Raw genomic sequence first — 16,163 nt, 5'->3', positions numbered from 1 at the left:
CAAAAATTGAGGGCAGTTAGGTTTAGACTGTCAGTAAGCTCCTCAGTCTGTTCTTATATTTGCTTTCCTGAAATTCACAAGATTTATAAAGTCACTTATGGAAAATATTCAGGATATTTTATGAATGGTTTTGCTTTTGCTGGCTTGATAATGACTCTTAAAAGTATATTTGCTGATAAGATTGGCAGAGAATTTTATTATCTTTGGTTAGTGGTTAGCTGTTAAATCAACATTTGATTAGTACCTACTTTGTATTTTGGAAGATTTTTTTTCCCCCGCTCCAAGCCATTGGTTGGGAGAAAGGTAAATGATAGTTAAGAAGTATTTTTCTTGAATACTTAGAGCCTACTTAGTCTTTCTCTGTCTCAAGTAAATAGTTTCTACTTTATTATCAGATTTGCTATCACGTAGGTTTTTCTAAACATGAATCTTTTCTGATGAATGGTATTTTGGGTTTTGTTTGTCTAGCAAGAGGAGTGCTAATTATGATGCACTTTGGGCCCTTGACTATTAATCATACATAGATCCCCATCACCCATGTATGTTAGTCTCTAACCTGTTCTAACACTGTTAGAAGAAGAATTTTTATCATACATTAAAAACTTTCCTTGCTTCCACAATCCTGCAACAATCAGAACTCTTTAGTATGACTTTCAGGATCTTCTAGAATTTGGCCCTAATTTTCCTTTCGAGCTTTTTTCTCCATTACTTCCCTGTTTGTTTGTTATATTTGATATAGTTACTTAGATATTCCTGACCATACCATATTTCTGTTTTGACTTTGTTTGAGATGTTCTTTTTACCTCTTCATTCCTATCAAACTTTTGTCCAATTCAAAAAGATTAGCTCAGATTTAATCTCCAGCATGAAACCTTACTCTAGGTCCTTCTAAATAGAGTGATCTCTGTCATTGTTGATGCCATTCATTTGGCACAGAATCATAATGTGGGATGAGATGGTATGCATAGGACTATGCATAGGACTATGACAAGTACAGTATTCACTAGGTAAGATATTTATGAATCAAAGGTGGATTTGTAATAAGCCTTGAAAATTTAAATCTTTCTTGTTTTGTATGCTTATGGAGAAGGCATTTTAATTTGGAACCAAAGTTGTAATTTCATTGGATCTAAGCATTTCACAGATTTATAATCCATCATGAATTTAATTTTCAAGTACAATGAATATTTTGTAAACATAGTTAGTAATCACTAATATCACACTAGCATTTTCCCTCATTGCCATGAATTTGTTAAAAGGATTTATATGAATGAAGTTTTCCTTATAATTGAGACATTTAGGAAATTTAAAATACTAAAGGTAACATTTGCTTTTAATGATTTTCTTCCCTGCTTTTTATTTTCAGGTTACTCATTTTTGTTTACCTCAGCTTCTTCCATTACTTAAACATACTACATCATATCTTCATGAAGTTTTTGAATTTTATGAAGAAATTCTTACATGTCGATACCCATACTCCTGTTTTAAGACTGTATTCATTGATGAGGCTTATGTTGAAGTGGCTGCTTATGCTTCCATGAGCATTTTTAGGTTGGTATTTAAGATTTGAAATGCCCAAATGAGGGTAATGATATGAAAACAGGTTATTTTGTGATTAATTTTAAGATATGTTTCAAAGCTTTTTCCTTTAAATTAAATATGGTTGGTTTTGTAGAAAATCTAATGTTTTAAAAATTCAAAATGTAGAAAAACATAAAAAAGAAAATTTCCAAGTGACCCAAAACACTTCTGTTACTTTCATCCAGATATAACTAATAGAGATGTTTTACAGATTTTTTTTTAGTTTCTTCTGCTTATGCATTTAAAAAAAATCATACAAGTTATATAATGGATGTCTAATGGGTTTTTTTTTTCCTAAATCATTTAAAATTTACTGATGTCAGAAATTTTTTTGCCAATTATAAAAGAAAGAAAACATTTTTTTCTTTCTCTTCCTGCCTTACCTTCTTGCCTTCCTTGGGAAGTTCCAGATTTCTAAATTTTATGCCTTAGGTTCAATCATTTTATCCTTTCGGGGCCTAAATTTTTTCATCTGTAAAAGGGGAATAATACTGTTGCCCCTGTATTCTCTGGAGTATGTTAGAAAGATCTTATGGGTCAGTGTATTTGAAAGTAAACAATGGGGCACAAAAAATTCATAGGGGTGCCTGCTTGGCTCAGTTGGTAGCACATGTGACTCTTGATCTTGAGGTTGTGAGTTCAAGCCCTGCATTGTGTGTAGAGCTTACTTTAAAAAAAAAAAAAAAAATTGGGGGCGCCTGGGTGGCTCAGTCAGTTAAGCGTTTGCCTTTGACTCAGGTTGTGATCCCAGGGTCTTGGGATTGAGCCCTGCATCGGGCTCCCTGCTCAACAGGGGAGTCTGCTTTTCCCTCTCCCTCTCCCTCTGCCCCTGCTTGTGCGCACTCTCTCTCTCTCTCAAATAAAATCTTAAAAAAATAATAGTTATTATTGGGAAAAGGTTTTTGAAATTAGAAGAGCCCTTCATAGGAGGATCAGTTTCTGATGAACAAAGCCATTTCAGGCTAATGGTAATTTCCCCTTCTTCCAGAAAAAGATACTTATATTTTTCACGGAAATCAATGGGAAACACTACAGTCCTTACTTTAGGCAAAAGTTAATTAAGATTATGGATTGCACCTAAATTTTGAAAAGATGTGAAAGCTTTTGGAAGAATGTTCTGTTTTCTCTCTTTTATGTCGAACTTGAATTCTATTATTTTAAAAGTGTGATTATTTTATTTTGATTGAATCATTGTTTATTTCTTGGTTATAATTATTAACTGTCTCTTCTTTTAAATTCCAGCACAAATCTCTTACATAGTGCCATGATTATAGATGAGACACCTCTGACTAGAAGGTGTTTAGCCCAGTCCTTGGCACAGCAGTTTTTTGGATGTTTCATATCCAGAATGTCTTGGTGAGTAATTTCATAGTTTACAACTACTGAGATAAAGAATTGGGAAAGTTTGTTTTTGTTTTCTTTTCCCGTATTTTCTTTTCTCTCTGTATATTTAGAGAAAAGTAATGAGTATAAATTTCATCCCAGATTTTTGGCTATTAATTCACTATAGTTCTATAGTTTTTAAAAGAATTTTGATAACAATTTCTTAGAAAACTGAATGAATACTGTAGATATAAGGCATTGAATATGCAGAAAACTGTAGGTAGAATGTAACTGGTAATGTTCAAGATCATGTATAAGGCAAAATAACAGTCTTCTACAATAGTGATAATGATGTAGGGATTTTCCTGTTAGTGTTTAACTTTGTACTAATATACTCGAAAGAAGTAAGAGATAAGAACACTTAATTTTTTTGATTAATTTGAGATGAATTCGGAGAAATACATGAAACTCCCTTAAGATTATAATTTATTTTTGTGACCATTCTGTGCTATATGTAGTATATGAATATCTGTTGGTTTCTTTTTCTTTTTTGTTGGCAGAGGGTAAGTCCTCTTGATTTGTAATTTTTCCAGAATAACATAGTTTCAGTGAAGAACAGTGCCTGGAACATGGTAGGCAACATGTTTGAATAAATGAATGAATGAATGGATAAGTATGTGAATGAATAGATGAATGAATGGTATTAATTCCCTTTCCTCTTGAAAAATCAAAAATAAGTAATTAAACTTTAGATCTTGGAATCCCATTGATAATTATTCATGGGATTGGCAAATGTGAACTTTAAAAATTGAGCAGTACAGTCCTGGCTTTGGGCAAGTATTTCCTTGGATATAGACAGTATGGACAGAGTTAGCCAGGAAGGAAGCAGCGCAAACATAGGGACATTACATGAAATAAGGCTGGAAAGTAGAGGTGAGGAAGGTGTAATTGGTAAGTAGAACTCATTGGAAGTGGTTAAACCAAATATTTTGTTAATACATTTTTCAAATTATTTTTCATTTATTTTAAGAATGCATAAAAGCACACATAATGTGTTCTGTTACCCTCTTTGGCCTTATCTGAAAATTTTTATGATTAAATTGTTTATGATTAAGAGAATTTTTATGATTAAAAGAATATATTTTGACTTTTTGCATAGGTCTGATGAATGGGTACTGAAGGGAATTTCTGGCTATATTTATGGACTTTGGATGAAAAAAACTTTTGGTGTTAATGAATACCGCCATTGGATTAAAGAGGTAAAAACAGCCAGATCCATTACCCGTTTAGAAGTCAACAAGACATGTTAGTGTTCTCCTGATTCACAAGTCACTTGACCTTTACTTTTCATAATTGTAAAATACTGTCATTTGAAAGTGTCTAATTTTTCCTAGCAAAATGAAATATCTCTTTACTGAGAAAGACTAATGGTCTGTTTTATCTAGTTCCATTGTCAGTGTTGACTTCCAAAGACTTTTTTGCTAATAATCAAGAGAGTATTTAAGTTCCTTCAACATCAAATTAGTCCTTAGATATATCCAAGCTCCTTGTAGTAGGCATTCATAATATAACTCTGTGCTTCCTACATTTGTTTAGACTTAGAACCCAGCTTCTGGAGTCAGATTGCTTTTCAGTCTGCCTCATACATTTAAAGCTTTGTGACTTTGGTTAATCTTTCTAAGTCATCTTTATAAGGAGAGTAGTTGGGGATTATGAGACATCATTGAACATGTGATGTGCATGGTGCCTTGTACATAGTAAGTGCTTATTATATGCTGGCTAGTCCTTCAGTGCATTTATGTTCTCTGTCATTGTCACGTCTTTTTCCTATTATTTAAAGATTTGGCCGAAAAGAAAAAAAATCAGCTGTATTTTGCCTAGCCCTTTCTGTTCATGTACGTACACATTTTACTCATCTCGTGCTTAACTCCTTCTCAAGTGGAAAAATTTCGACCTTTAATATCTTTATGAAAGAGACCCCTCCGTCTTCCCGTTTTCTCATTTTATGTATCTTCGTCATCCAAATGTAAACTCAAGTAAGCCAAAAAATAATTGTAAAGGATTTCAAACATCTAGAACCATAAAAGAATTTATACATCTAAACTGGAAGAGTCCGTTCTTCATTTCAAAAACTATTAATGAAGGGAAAAGATAACATATAGCACTTACAGTGTTTCAGGAACTACTGTAAACATTTTACAAATATTAACTGTATTGATCTTCCTAACTACCCTGTTACTACCCCCCATTTTACAAATGAGGACACTGAGGCACAGAGAGGTTAAATTATTTGACCAAAGTTACTCAGTAAGTAGTAGAGCCAGAATTCAAACCTGGTTTTTAACCACTTCACTATGATTTTTGCTACTTCTGTATACTGCTTATGTATTATTTAAACAGTTCTGTTGTCTTTTTTTCCCTTAAACTTTTTTTTTCACTTTGATCTATGTCACATTAGAGAAGATTGAAGAAGTTTTAAAAGGGTAGATTCCTGACATAATTTTATCTCCATTTCTTTTTACTTGTCTAAATCCTCTACCAGAAACAAACAGCAGAGAAGGAACAAATGAACTTGGAACACAGGTCAGAGAAGGTTGGGAAGAGCCATTAGGAAAAATTGGCAGGCTGCTGGCCAGCCCTGAAGTCACAAAGGAGATAAGGCTTTTTGGTTGTATTATTGAGCCAGCTGTGTAGTCTGTTTTGTTTATAAGAACATAAACTACTTTATAAATACATCTAATTTATTTTAAGAAGTTTACATTTTGATTCCAGGAAATAAATCACAGTTCAGTTCTAAAATTTGATACATAAAGAAATTTTCACTGACTCCTCTATTTTTATCTTTTTTAGGAGCTAGACAAAATAGTGGCGTATGAACTAAAAACAGGTGGAGTTTTACTACATCCCATATTTGGTGGAGGCAAAGAGAAAGATAAGTATGTCTGTTGTTCAGAGGTTATAAACCTTGTATTATGGGTTCAGTCTTTCAGGATTACTTGGGATGTGTACTGAGGCCCACACAGGCCAAAATAATAGTATGTAATAATATTGAAGCCACAAATACTGGTAATACTCTCATTACTCTTTTCCTTACTTTACTGTTTTTACTGCATGTGATGGCTACAAATGGATTTAAACATTAAAGAAAGACTCTCAAAAAATATAAGGCTTTACTCTTTTCCATGCTAATTTCCAGATGCTAGTATATTGTACTGTTCTTAGAAAAGTTTAAAAATAATGGAAACAAATAATTTGCTTACGGACCACCAGTTATTTTTTTAAGTGTAAGTAGATGATTTCAACTTCAGGACATCCTGCCTATACCTGTTTATCTGAATGGTCACCTACCTAGACACTTACTCTTTGCTTTTTCCCTTCTTTCCTTTTACTTCCCTCCCTTTCTACCTTCCTTCTCTTCTTTCTTTCCCTTTCTGTTTTTCTGTTGTGTAGCAAGTCCCTGTAAAGAAGACAGCCACTTACAGTAAAATAACAGTACCAGCAGGCAGTCTCGTTTGTTCTAGTGTCCATGGATTCCCTAGAGGAATATGGATTGGAATGGATGGGAAAGTTTTTCTGTATTTTCACTAATCATTACCTGACATTTTATATTTTCCTTAATTATGAATGTAGGCAAAAGACAATGTGCTATGACTTTGTCAGCAGTAGAAATCATAGATCTTTTCCTGTCGCGTTATAATTATTAGCAGATATTTTGAAATACTCTGCACTTATCACCACCTCAATATTACTATAATAGACCACTGCCAGATCTTGTTATTTAATGCCTTAATAAGCTAGCATATGTATTGGCATATCATAATTTTTAATATTTTTATAACTGCATTTCATTATAATTGGTTTACTTTGTAATTCTATGTATTTTATTTTGTGCATATGTTAGCAGTTTCTCAAAAGGGGACCTATAGGATTAACCAGGCTGTCCAAATGTCTAAAAGCACCAGAGAGGTTAAGAAATTTGAAGTTGTATAACCAGCAGCCTTTTCTTTGTTGTAGCATGGTTACCAAGACAAGAGTAAGTTCATGGGAAAGCATAGAAATTTGGGGTTAGACAAACATGGATTTTGTTTGTTATTTTTGTGATCTATCACATAACCTTTCTGTATATGTGTTTTAATTTATAAAATGACAGTGATAGTCCTTGACCAGGTTGGTTGTGAGGATTACTTGAGATCAAGTTTCATAAATATTAGTTCTTTCACTTTCTTCTTCTGACTGCCTGCTGTATGGCAGTTTCCCAGCATATAATTAGAGCATTACCATGGTATGTAAATATTTTTTACACTAAATGCTTCTACTTTGGTTCTGCCCATTTATTTAGTCTTGTATGTTTAATTTTTAAAGGGAAAGAAAAAAAAAAAGGTCTGGAAGCAATATACCTCCCTCCCACCAGTTCTTCTTGGAGATAGCCATGATCTTTTTTTTCCCCATGCCTTTATTTATGTATGGCATTACCAAATGTAGTTCAATCATATACATATTACTGTGTAACTATCAACAAATATTTTAAATTTCAATGCCATGTTTTTAAAGAAGTATAATGACTACCCTTACACATTGATTGTGAGAGTGTAATTTGGTACAGTGATTTTGAAGGGTAATTTGTTGGTACCAATCAAACGTTTAAAATAGATGATTTTGATTCAGTAGTTGTATTTCTAGCTATGTTGTCATATAGAAATTGTACTTCTAGACATTTGCCATACAGAAATACTTGCACATGTGTAAAAAGACATTCACTACAGCATTATTTAAAATAGTGAAAAATTTTAAACACCTTAAACATTCATATATGTCATAATTTTTTTTTTTTACTAGACTGTACCTTTCTTTTAATTTACTGATGATCTCTTTCATCATTTCAGAATTTAAAATTTTTACATAGTCTGGTCTTTGTCCCCTGGATTGATTTATTTATTTATAGCAAGATTTTTCCTGCCCTAGAATTAGGACAAGAAATTTTTTTCCTTCTTTCCTTCTGGTACTTTTATAATTGTTTTTGATATGTAATGCACCTGGACTGTTTTTGTGTGTGTATGGTTTAACCTTGGGATATTGTTTAGAATTACATTAGTTATAATGATGAATTTGGAGAGCACTAAAATATTGACACTGTTCTTATCTGGGAGCTTGGCATGTGTTTTTATTATAATTTTCCTTTATGTTTTTTCATGAAACTTTATAATTTTCTTCCAGTTACATTTATTTTAAGAAGTTTCCTACTTGTGTTGATCTCATGCTAAGAAATTACTGACTTATATTATGATGTGGCCATGAAACTTACTGTTTATTTAATACAAATTTGTTTTACTAAGTATAGCTGTTTATGTTTTTAGTCCGGCATCTCATCTCCACTTTTCAATAAAGCATCCACATACGCTTTCTTGGGAATATTACACTATGTTTCAGTGTAAAGCTCACCTGGTGATGAGATTGATTGAAAATAGGATCAGTATGGAATTCATGCTACAAGTAAGTATTAAAGTGAAGGACTTAACAGTTGTAGAGAAAGATACATTCCATATGTATAATCTGAATGCTATTTTGTAGAATAGGAGTCAGGGCCTCTGGAGGTATTCTGTTACTAATTAGCTGTTTGCTCACTAAGTAACCTGTGCTTTTTGTTTGTGTTTCCTCAGATGTAGAATAAGTATCAATACTTTACCCATTTAATGCTCGATTGTCATGGATATAAAATTAGAATGTGGAGATGAAAGTAGAACCTATTTGTACATATGATTTTGTGTTCATTATTTAAAATATTAAGGTTGAACTGCCACTTAGAGTGTTTTTAATAGAAGAAAAACCTATCTAAAAGATGTTTATTTTTGCTACTATTAAATTCTACCATATATTTTAAGCAAGTTTTGTTGTAAATAGTTGAGATAGAGTGGTTGAGGCATTAGAAACAAGATGTGTTGTAAATGTTCAGCTATTTTTTTTCCATTGATAATATTCTTACAGGTGAGTGAAAAATAACTTTTTAATAGTTTTTTAAAGCATTTTATATTTGCCTTAAAGTTAAGTTTCTTTAATCTTTCTGTCCTTCACCTTACCTTTAGAGTGGAGAAATACTAAATGAGAGATGGTCCATAAAGAAACTTTGCAGAGTTGTATAAGTCTTTTTTTTTTTTTTAAAGATTTTATTTATCTATTTGACAAAGAGAGACAGCGAGAGAGGGAACACAAGCAGGGGTAGTGGGAGAGGGAAAGCAGGCTTTCCGCTGAGCAGGGAGCCTGTTGCGGGGCTTGATCCCAGGACCCTGGGATCATGACCTGAGCCGAAGGGAGATGCTTAACAACTGAGCCACCCAGGCACCCCGAGTTGTATAAGTCTTAGTGAGTGTTCTCAACTTGCTAAATGTTTAGTTTCTTTGTAAAGCTCATGATTCAATAAATTATAGGTATTATATATTATTGTTATTATAATCCTTAAAAACCGTGTTCATTGTTTGGCCAGGACATTATTGAAATTGAATTGTGTTTTGAGGAAGAATAGTTTTATATGTGGCTGTTTAAATCTTTGCATGCTTTTATTGCTAATAGTCTTTAACTAGATCCACCTATATAGTAAGATGTGAAATTATTATCTTTGTAATTGACTATCTAGTAAAGTCATATGCAAAGTGTGGGTATAGTACGGAATTGAAAACAATGTATATTATGTCATACAAACTTACTTAAATGATAACTTTCATCCTTATAGGTTTTCAATAAACTGTTAAGTTTGGCTAGTACTGCTTCATCACAGAAGTTCCAGTCACATATGTGGAGTCAGATGTTGGTTTCCACATCTGGGTTTTTGAAATCCATCTCAAATGTCTCTGGCAAAGACATCCAGCCTTTAATAAAGCAGTGGGTGTATCCTTTTCAGTAGCCGCTCAACGAGGAGGGGAAGGGAATAAGGTTATATGTGTCAGGGAAAGGAGGAAAAAGAAAGATTTGGAAGACCAAAGGAGAAGAACTATTTAAGTTGCTAAATAGTAGTAGAAATAACTAGGAACTGTAAATCATTTCTGCTAAGGTGCCTATTAATCATTGAGATTCACACAGATACATGTTTATGCTTGTAAAATTTGGCATATTTTGAATTACTTGTTAGTGTGTGAATATAGCAATAGGCTTAATGGTGGGGAGGTAAATAATCCACCAGACAGGCCTGCAGGATTACTTGTAAGATGCAGTGGTCTGGTGGCTTTTAGATGTGGTTAGGGGTTGGCACAACTTAAGTGGTATCTGGGAACTTCTCAATTTTTACATTTTTTTCATATCAAAGCACTATTATATTAATAACCCAGTGGAGTGGTTTTGCTTCTTTCAAAACACAAATTTATTAATGTTTCAGAAATTTTGTTTAAATATGGGGAAACACTTTTCACAAAAATTTTGAATACTTTGCCACCTGGTTTACCCTGAAGTGTGCTCTCAGGCCTTGAACTGGTGAGAATGCGTCTGAAAGTTATCACCTACTATAATGAGTCATTTATTTTGTTTGGTACATATTCATGTCAATATGCAAAAATTCCTTTACAATTCTTCAGAGACCAGAGTGGAGTGGTAAAATTTTATGGAAGTTTTGCATTTAACAGAAAACGAAATGTTTTGGAATTAGAAATAAAGCAAGATTATACATCTCCGGGAACTCAGAAATACGTGGTAAGATTTTTTCCAAAATGGCCTTTTGTACTGCTTTCTTCCCACTTTCAATGTAGGAAGGGCTTATGGGTGGAGAGCTGGTTAGAAGTTTCATAATGAGAATTTGTTTGCAGAGGTTGAAATTGAGAAAACACCAAGTGTCAGTGACGGGTCAGTGACGAGGTTATGGTGGAGATTCCGGGGGACACATTATCCCAGTTCTCCCCTCCTTTGGCACCAGCTACCTCTCTGTGTCCCCAGACACACATCTTCTGTAGTGCTATTTTATATCTTGAAATATGTACCTGTACACATAAGAATATGTATATGGTGTTTTCCTAGCATTATCTTTGAACACTGTTTCTTTTAAAGGGACCACTTAAAGTGACAGTGCAGGAGTTAGATGGATCCTTCAATCATACGTTGCAAATTGAAGAAAACAGCCTTAAGCATGATATTCCCTGTCATTCTAAAAGCAGAAGGTAGGCATTAAATCATAACTTTAAACTGTAGTTGATAATTAAACTATAAGTCTCACAGATTAAAATGCCAAAATAGAAATCCTAATATATACCTAAGTTTCAAGTAGAGATCATGTTATCTGGTATCTTTTTTTCATCCTTCTGCTTCAAGTTGATATTACCAAATATTCTTTATTTGTTTTTCTTGACAACATTTTATTTTTTGAATTAATTTAAAAATTTAGATTTAGGTTTAATAATCTTTATTTTGTAGGGTCAGGGTAGGTGGAATAGAAGTTTGATTTTTTTTGGAGCCAGGAAAAATTGAAGGCAAATTGCTTAGGTTTGTTGTTGTTAATGTCATTGGATTAATACCTATAGTAAATATTGGGGAAATGATCATTGAATATAAAGGAAGGAGCTGAATACATGTCATAAAAAGCCGCTGCATTTTCTTTACTATGTCTTTCTCCTTTTCTCTGTTTCACCATGTCTTTACAAAACATTCTTTTTTTTGTTTTAATTTTATTTATTTAAGTAATCTCTGTACCCAACATGGAGCTCGAACTCACGACCCTGAGATCAAGAGTCACATGCTCCTCCAACTAAGCCAGCCAGGTGCCCCTTTATTTATTTATTTTAAGTAATCCTACACCCAACATGGAACTCGAACTCATGACCCCAAGATTAAGAGTTGCATACTCTTCCAACTGAGCCAGCCAGGTGCCCCTTAAAAAACATCCTTGTTGTCTTTCAAGACAGCACATTGTCATTTTCCTTAAAAAATGTTCAACCGTTCATCTTCTATGTAGTATATTTTTTCTTTACCACTATTGTTTAACTCAGCCATTAGCATGTATTCTGAATAGTGAAAGATGGGAACATTTTTGTGCTTCGCTGGAGGTTTGTATAGTATATCAAAACTTCAGGAACAGAAGGTTTATACTCATGACTAGATTGAGGTCATGTCAGACAGATGGGGATGTCAGTTGATTTTGACGGCCTTCAGAAACTTGATTCCGAAATTTCCCTGAAACCGTTTTTCCTCTGCAAAAATTCTTTCTTAGTTCAGGCTGAAATTTCCCTTTCCTTTTGTTCTGTCTACCTTAGAAATTGGGAACATCTGATTGCCACTCTTTTTCATAACATTTCCTCAGGGTTTTTTCTCTGTAGTAACAGTATGTCCTTTGGGTGTTCTTTGGTGTGAGGAACATAGGAAGACTGTTCTCTGTTCCTATTTTAATTTGTAGTCACCCAGGTTTTTAGTGTATATCCAGTAGATTTTATGATATATGCAAACAATGAATCATGGAACACTACATCAAAAACTAATGATGTAATGTATGGTGATTAACATAACATAATAAAAAAAAGAGTAATTTGCATGGAAGCAGTTGCTTTTTGGGGGGCTTATCCTAAATCTTTTTCATATTAACTAGTTGTATGTGTTAATTAATACTGTTAAGATGTATTATAGTTAATCACATACCTCATTTCATATGGGACAGCTCCTTGCACATAGAGCACATGTTCAGAATAATTCATGTCTCATTTCAGGCCTGGTTATTTTTTCAGTTTTTTTATAAAGGATTTCTTTGTTGCTAGATCAGTCTTTTTTGAATAAAATTGCAGCTTACCAGTTCTTGGAAGTACATCTATGTTTTAACCTGGCATTTAGTTAAATATTTTTGCTTTTTCTTAAACTTTGATCAGGAAGACATTTCAGTACCATTGACTTCATTCCCTTCAGCTTCAAAATAGATTTTTTTGTGTGTTTAAATTTCATTACATTCACTATCCCTTCTTCCTCAAGCTGTTTTACAGCGTTGCCTGAAATTTTTATTTTGAGCTTCAACTGTTCTTTATCTCCTTTCAGAATTGGAAATGTCACAGTTTGTAAACTTAACTTTTCCCTAAATGTAGGAATAAAAAGAAAAAAATTCCACTGATGAATGGAGAAGAAGTTGACATGGATCTTTCTGCGATGGAGTAAGTTAGTTACTTGAGTTAAAGGATATAATCTATGCATTCTCATGTGTCTTGTTATGCACATCTAAAAGTACGTAAATGTGTTGAAATTGCTGCTTTTAAAACTTTGAAAGTCCATAGAAATGCAGTGTTTCTCAAACTATAGTGTGTCACTTGCAGATCTTCTTAAAATGCAATTTCTGATCTAGTACGTTCTAGTGGGTCCTGATAGTCTGTATTTCTAGGGAGCTCTCAGATAAAATACAGATTCTTTTTGTCTTTGGACAAGGCTTCAGGGCACTTTGAGGCTCCCTGTGCTTTCAAAATACAATTTAAATATCACTGTTCTAAATTTTATGTGGTAATATTTACTGATTGGCAGTGTTTCATCTTTAAAAAATACTATAGCTCAGACTTCATTTTGCTCATCCATATTGTGCCTGTGTATTTTTTTATAAAACATGTAATTACTAGCTTGGTTGCCAAGTATTACTGCTGTTTATATACCATTTATGTACTTTTTCCATATCAAGTGCCTTACCTGTAGTAAGCACCCACTAGTATTTGGTGAATTAAAGTAGTAGTTCAGGTAATATTCTTTTGATGATGGTGTTGACATAGACTAGATTTTTTAAACTGTGCAAGTTACTTTCACAAGTATGGGAGGATAAATTCATGATATGCCTCTGAATTATGATTTCAGAACTTGCTGTTTGCGAAAGATGATCATGAATCTAACATTAAAAAAAACACTATTAAAAATCAGTTAAACAAATTAATTTTGAAATAAATTCATTTCTTAGTCACAGATTGATTCCAAGAAATGATGGCATTTATAGCCACAGTCAGGCTATAGGCCATGAAATGAAGAAATTTGATCTCATTCTTTTTTTTCACATCACATAATTACAAATCAAAATCCCTGAAGTAAAATTTTCAGATGGAATTTCTTTGTGACAACTGTCTTCTTATCCCTGAGGATCTTTTAAGCAAGATTAATAAAGAGGAGCTGTTGTGAGAAAGTTGAAATACATTAAACATAATGAGAATGGTGTCAGTGTGATTAAAAAAATGAATACAGTAAAAGTTCAGGCAGTCTTGAATATTACATAGAGAAGAGAATCTATTTAATAAATGCTTTGTTTTTATTTTATAAATATATAAAATTGAAACAAATTAAAAAGAAGATTGTATTTTCTTTCAGTGCGGATTCCCCTTTGCTGTGGATAAGAATAGACCCGGATATGTCAGTGCTGAGGAAAGTGGAGTTTGAGCAAGCTGATTTCATGTGGCAGTACCAGCTCCGCTACGAGAGAGATGTCGTTGCACAGCAGGAATCCATTCTGGCCTTGGAGAAGTTCCCCACGCCAGCCTCTCGCCTTGCGCTCACTGACATCTTAGAACAAGAGCAGTGTTTCTACCGAGTGAGAATGTCCGCCTGCTTCTGCCTCGCAAAGGTGAGATGATGCCTAGTAGAAAGAAAACGCGACTACGGCATATTTAAAAACAAAACCCAAAAAACTCTGAAAACGAATTAACATTGGCCATAGTCTTTAATTTTACTTGGTAGGTGGTCCCTTGAAAACTTTTTTCCAAATGTGTCTAATAAGACTGATGTGAAAGAAAAATGTTTTGATCTGAAAATAGATAATGCATTAAAAGTTTGTAATTTTCAAACTGAAAGATTTTAAATTCAACGAGGATTGTTCTCCATTTTATTGAATTGCCAAACCATCCTGTTAAAGCACAGATGTATTTGGCAAGAAATACCTTAGTTTGAGTGATGTTTTACCTTATAGTATAGGAAATCAGTTCATCTTAACTATCCTGCTGTGGTGATTATTTCATGTTGGTTTGGGTTTAGTAATCAGTATTAGTGATATATAACTTAAAATGATAGATTCTATAACTTCACATGCTAGAAAAGTTAATTTATTAAGAAAACTAAATATTTTTCTTTAGATGCAAAAAAAACTGAAGGTAGAGCAAATGAAAACCAGAAAAATGCAGACAAAAATTTGGCCAGAAATACTGGGTTCCAGGTATTTAAAAAACATCTTGATAATAGGTTCCTTCCCATTTAGTGACTCCCCTGCCTTCCTCACTGCTAAAATCCATTTGCCCAACATCTCCGAAGATTGTAATGGTTTAGATTCATTTTCTCTTTAATGGTCACTATTGAATTCCTACATCCTACTCAGATATGTGAGGGACAGTATGGTATTCTCTGATAGATCGTCTGCTAAGGATATAATTTCATTGCTTCTATAAAAATCTTTGTGATTCTCACATGCTAAATCTTAGCAGGTTCATGTAATTATAGACTTATTTAAAATTATAAATTCATTCTTTTCAGACATAATTTCTGTATATGCTAAAAGTTTCAATAGCAAGATATGTTTTTTTTTGTGAAGCGTTCTTGCAGACTTAAAACGTTAGCGCTGTATTTGGCTTATTTTTCAATTAGGGTAGATTTTAAAACCTATTTAAAATCCATTGTGATGATTCTCTTTGGTAATTTAAAGTGTTAGAATTTTATTTTCCTAAATGGACAAAGACAAACTTATTCAGAAAAGAAGGCTTTTGCAAACATGTTTTCTTAAAACATTAAAAGAATGCTCCAACTTAGAAATTATAGAAAATAATTATGAGTGTATATACAAAGAATTTGGGGGGGAGGTGAGTTAATTTTTTTGGGAAATGGTAATAAAAGGTTAAAATGTATTAAATTTCTGAGAATTGAAATTGTTGAAAACATTCAGTTGTTTTAATACATTTTAAGAAGCTATTTTATTTATTTTATTTAAAAGTATGTTTTCAGTGGTGATGGAAATTACTTCTAATTATTTGCAGATTGCGAATTCAATGGTGAGCACATGGACAGGACCACCAGCCATGAAGTCACTCTTTACTAGAATGTTTTGTTGCAAAACTTGTCCAAACATTGTGAAAACAAACAACTTTATGAGCTTTCAAAGCTATTTTCTACAGAAGGTGCAGTTTACTTTCTACTTTGTTACAATTGTTGTATGCCATTATCTGTGTATCTCAGTTTAACTCAGGGACTCTTTAAATAGCAGGTGTGTTTACTTTTTTATAAAAGGTTTGTCTTTGTTCTCTTTTTGGTTCTACAAGATGTTCCCCAGGGCGCCTGGTGGCTCAGTTGGTCAGGTGTCT

General features: G+C 33.1%; 1 protein-coding gene across 7 annotated transcripts in view; it reads left to right on the top strand.

The window, feature by feature from the left end:
* TAF2 (TATA-box binding protein associated factor 2) overlaps window positions 1-16,163 on the top strand; it is an 83,096-nt gene that overhangs the window by 22,494 nt on the left and 44,439 nt on the right. For all 7 annotated transcript variants that reach the window (XR_003517838.1, XM_027581847.2, XM_027581849.2 and 4 more), the window contains exons 7-17: window positions 1,367-1,551; window positions 2,824-2,937; window positions 4,064-4,163; window positions 5,755-5,840; window positions 8,259-8,394; window positions 9,629-9,783; window positions 10,464-10,578; window positions 10,930-11,039; window positions 12,942-13,007; window positions 14,191-14,443; window positions 15,840-15,980. Coding sequence is in view for 6 of the 7 variants with exons in the window: in XM_027581847.2 (XP_027437648.1) it covers window positions 1,367-1,551; window positions 2,824-2,937; window positions 4,064-4,163; window positions 5,755-5,840; window positions 8,259-8,394; window positions 9,629-9,783; window positions 10,464-10,578; window positions 10,930-11,039; window positions 12,942-13,007; window positions 14,191-14,443; window positions 15,840-15,980 (1,461 nt within the window). In the remaining variant the exon portion in view is untranslated. The remainder of the gene's footprint in view (window positions 1-1,366; window positions 1,552-2,823; window positions 2,938-4,063; window positions 4,164-5,754; window positions 5,841-8,258; window positions 8,395-9,628; window positions 9,784-10,463; window positions 10,579-10,929; window positions 11,040-12,941; window positions 13,008-14,190; window positions 14,444-15,839; window positions 15,981-16,163) is intronic.

Source organism: Zalophus californianus, chromosome 4 (genome assembly GCF_009762305.2).
Source record: "Zalophus californianus isolate mZalCal1 chromosome 4, mZalCal1.pri.v2, whole genome shotgun sequence".
NCBI lineage: Eukaryota > Metazoa > Chordata > Mammalia > Carnivora > Otariidae > Zalophus > Zalophus californianus.
The sequence above is the reverse complement of the archived record's forward strand: the minus strand, read 5'-3'. Positions and strand labels throughout refer to the sequence as shown.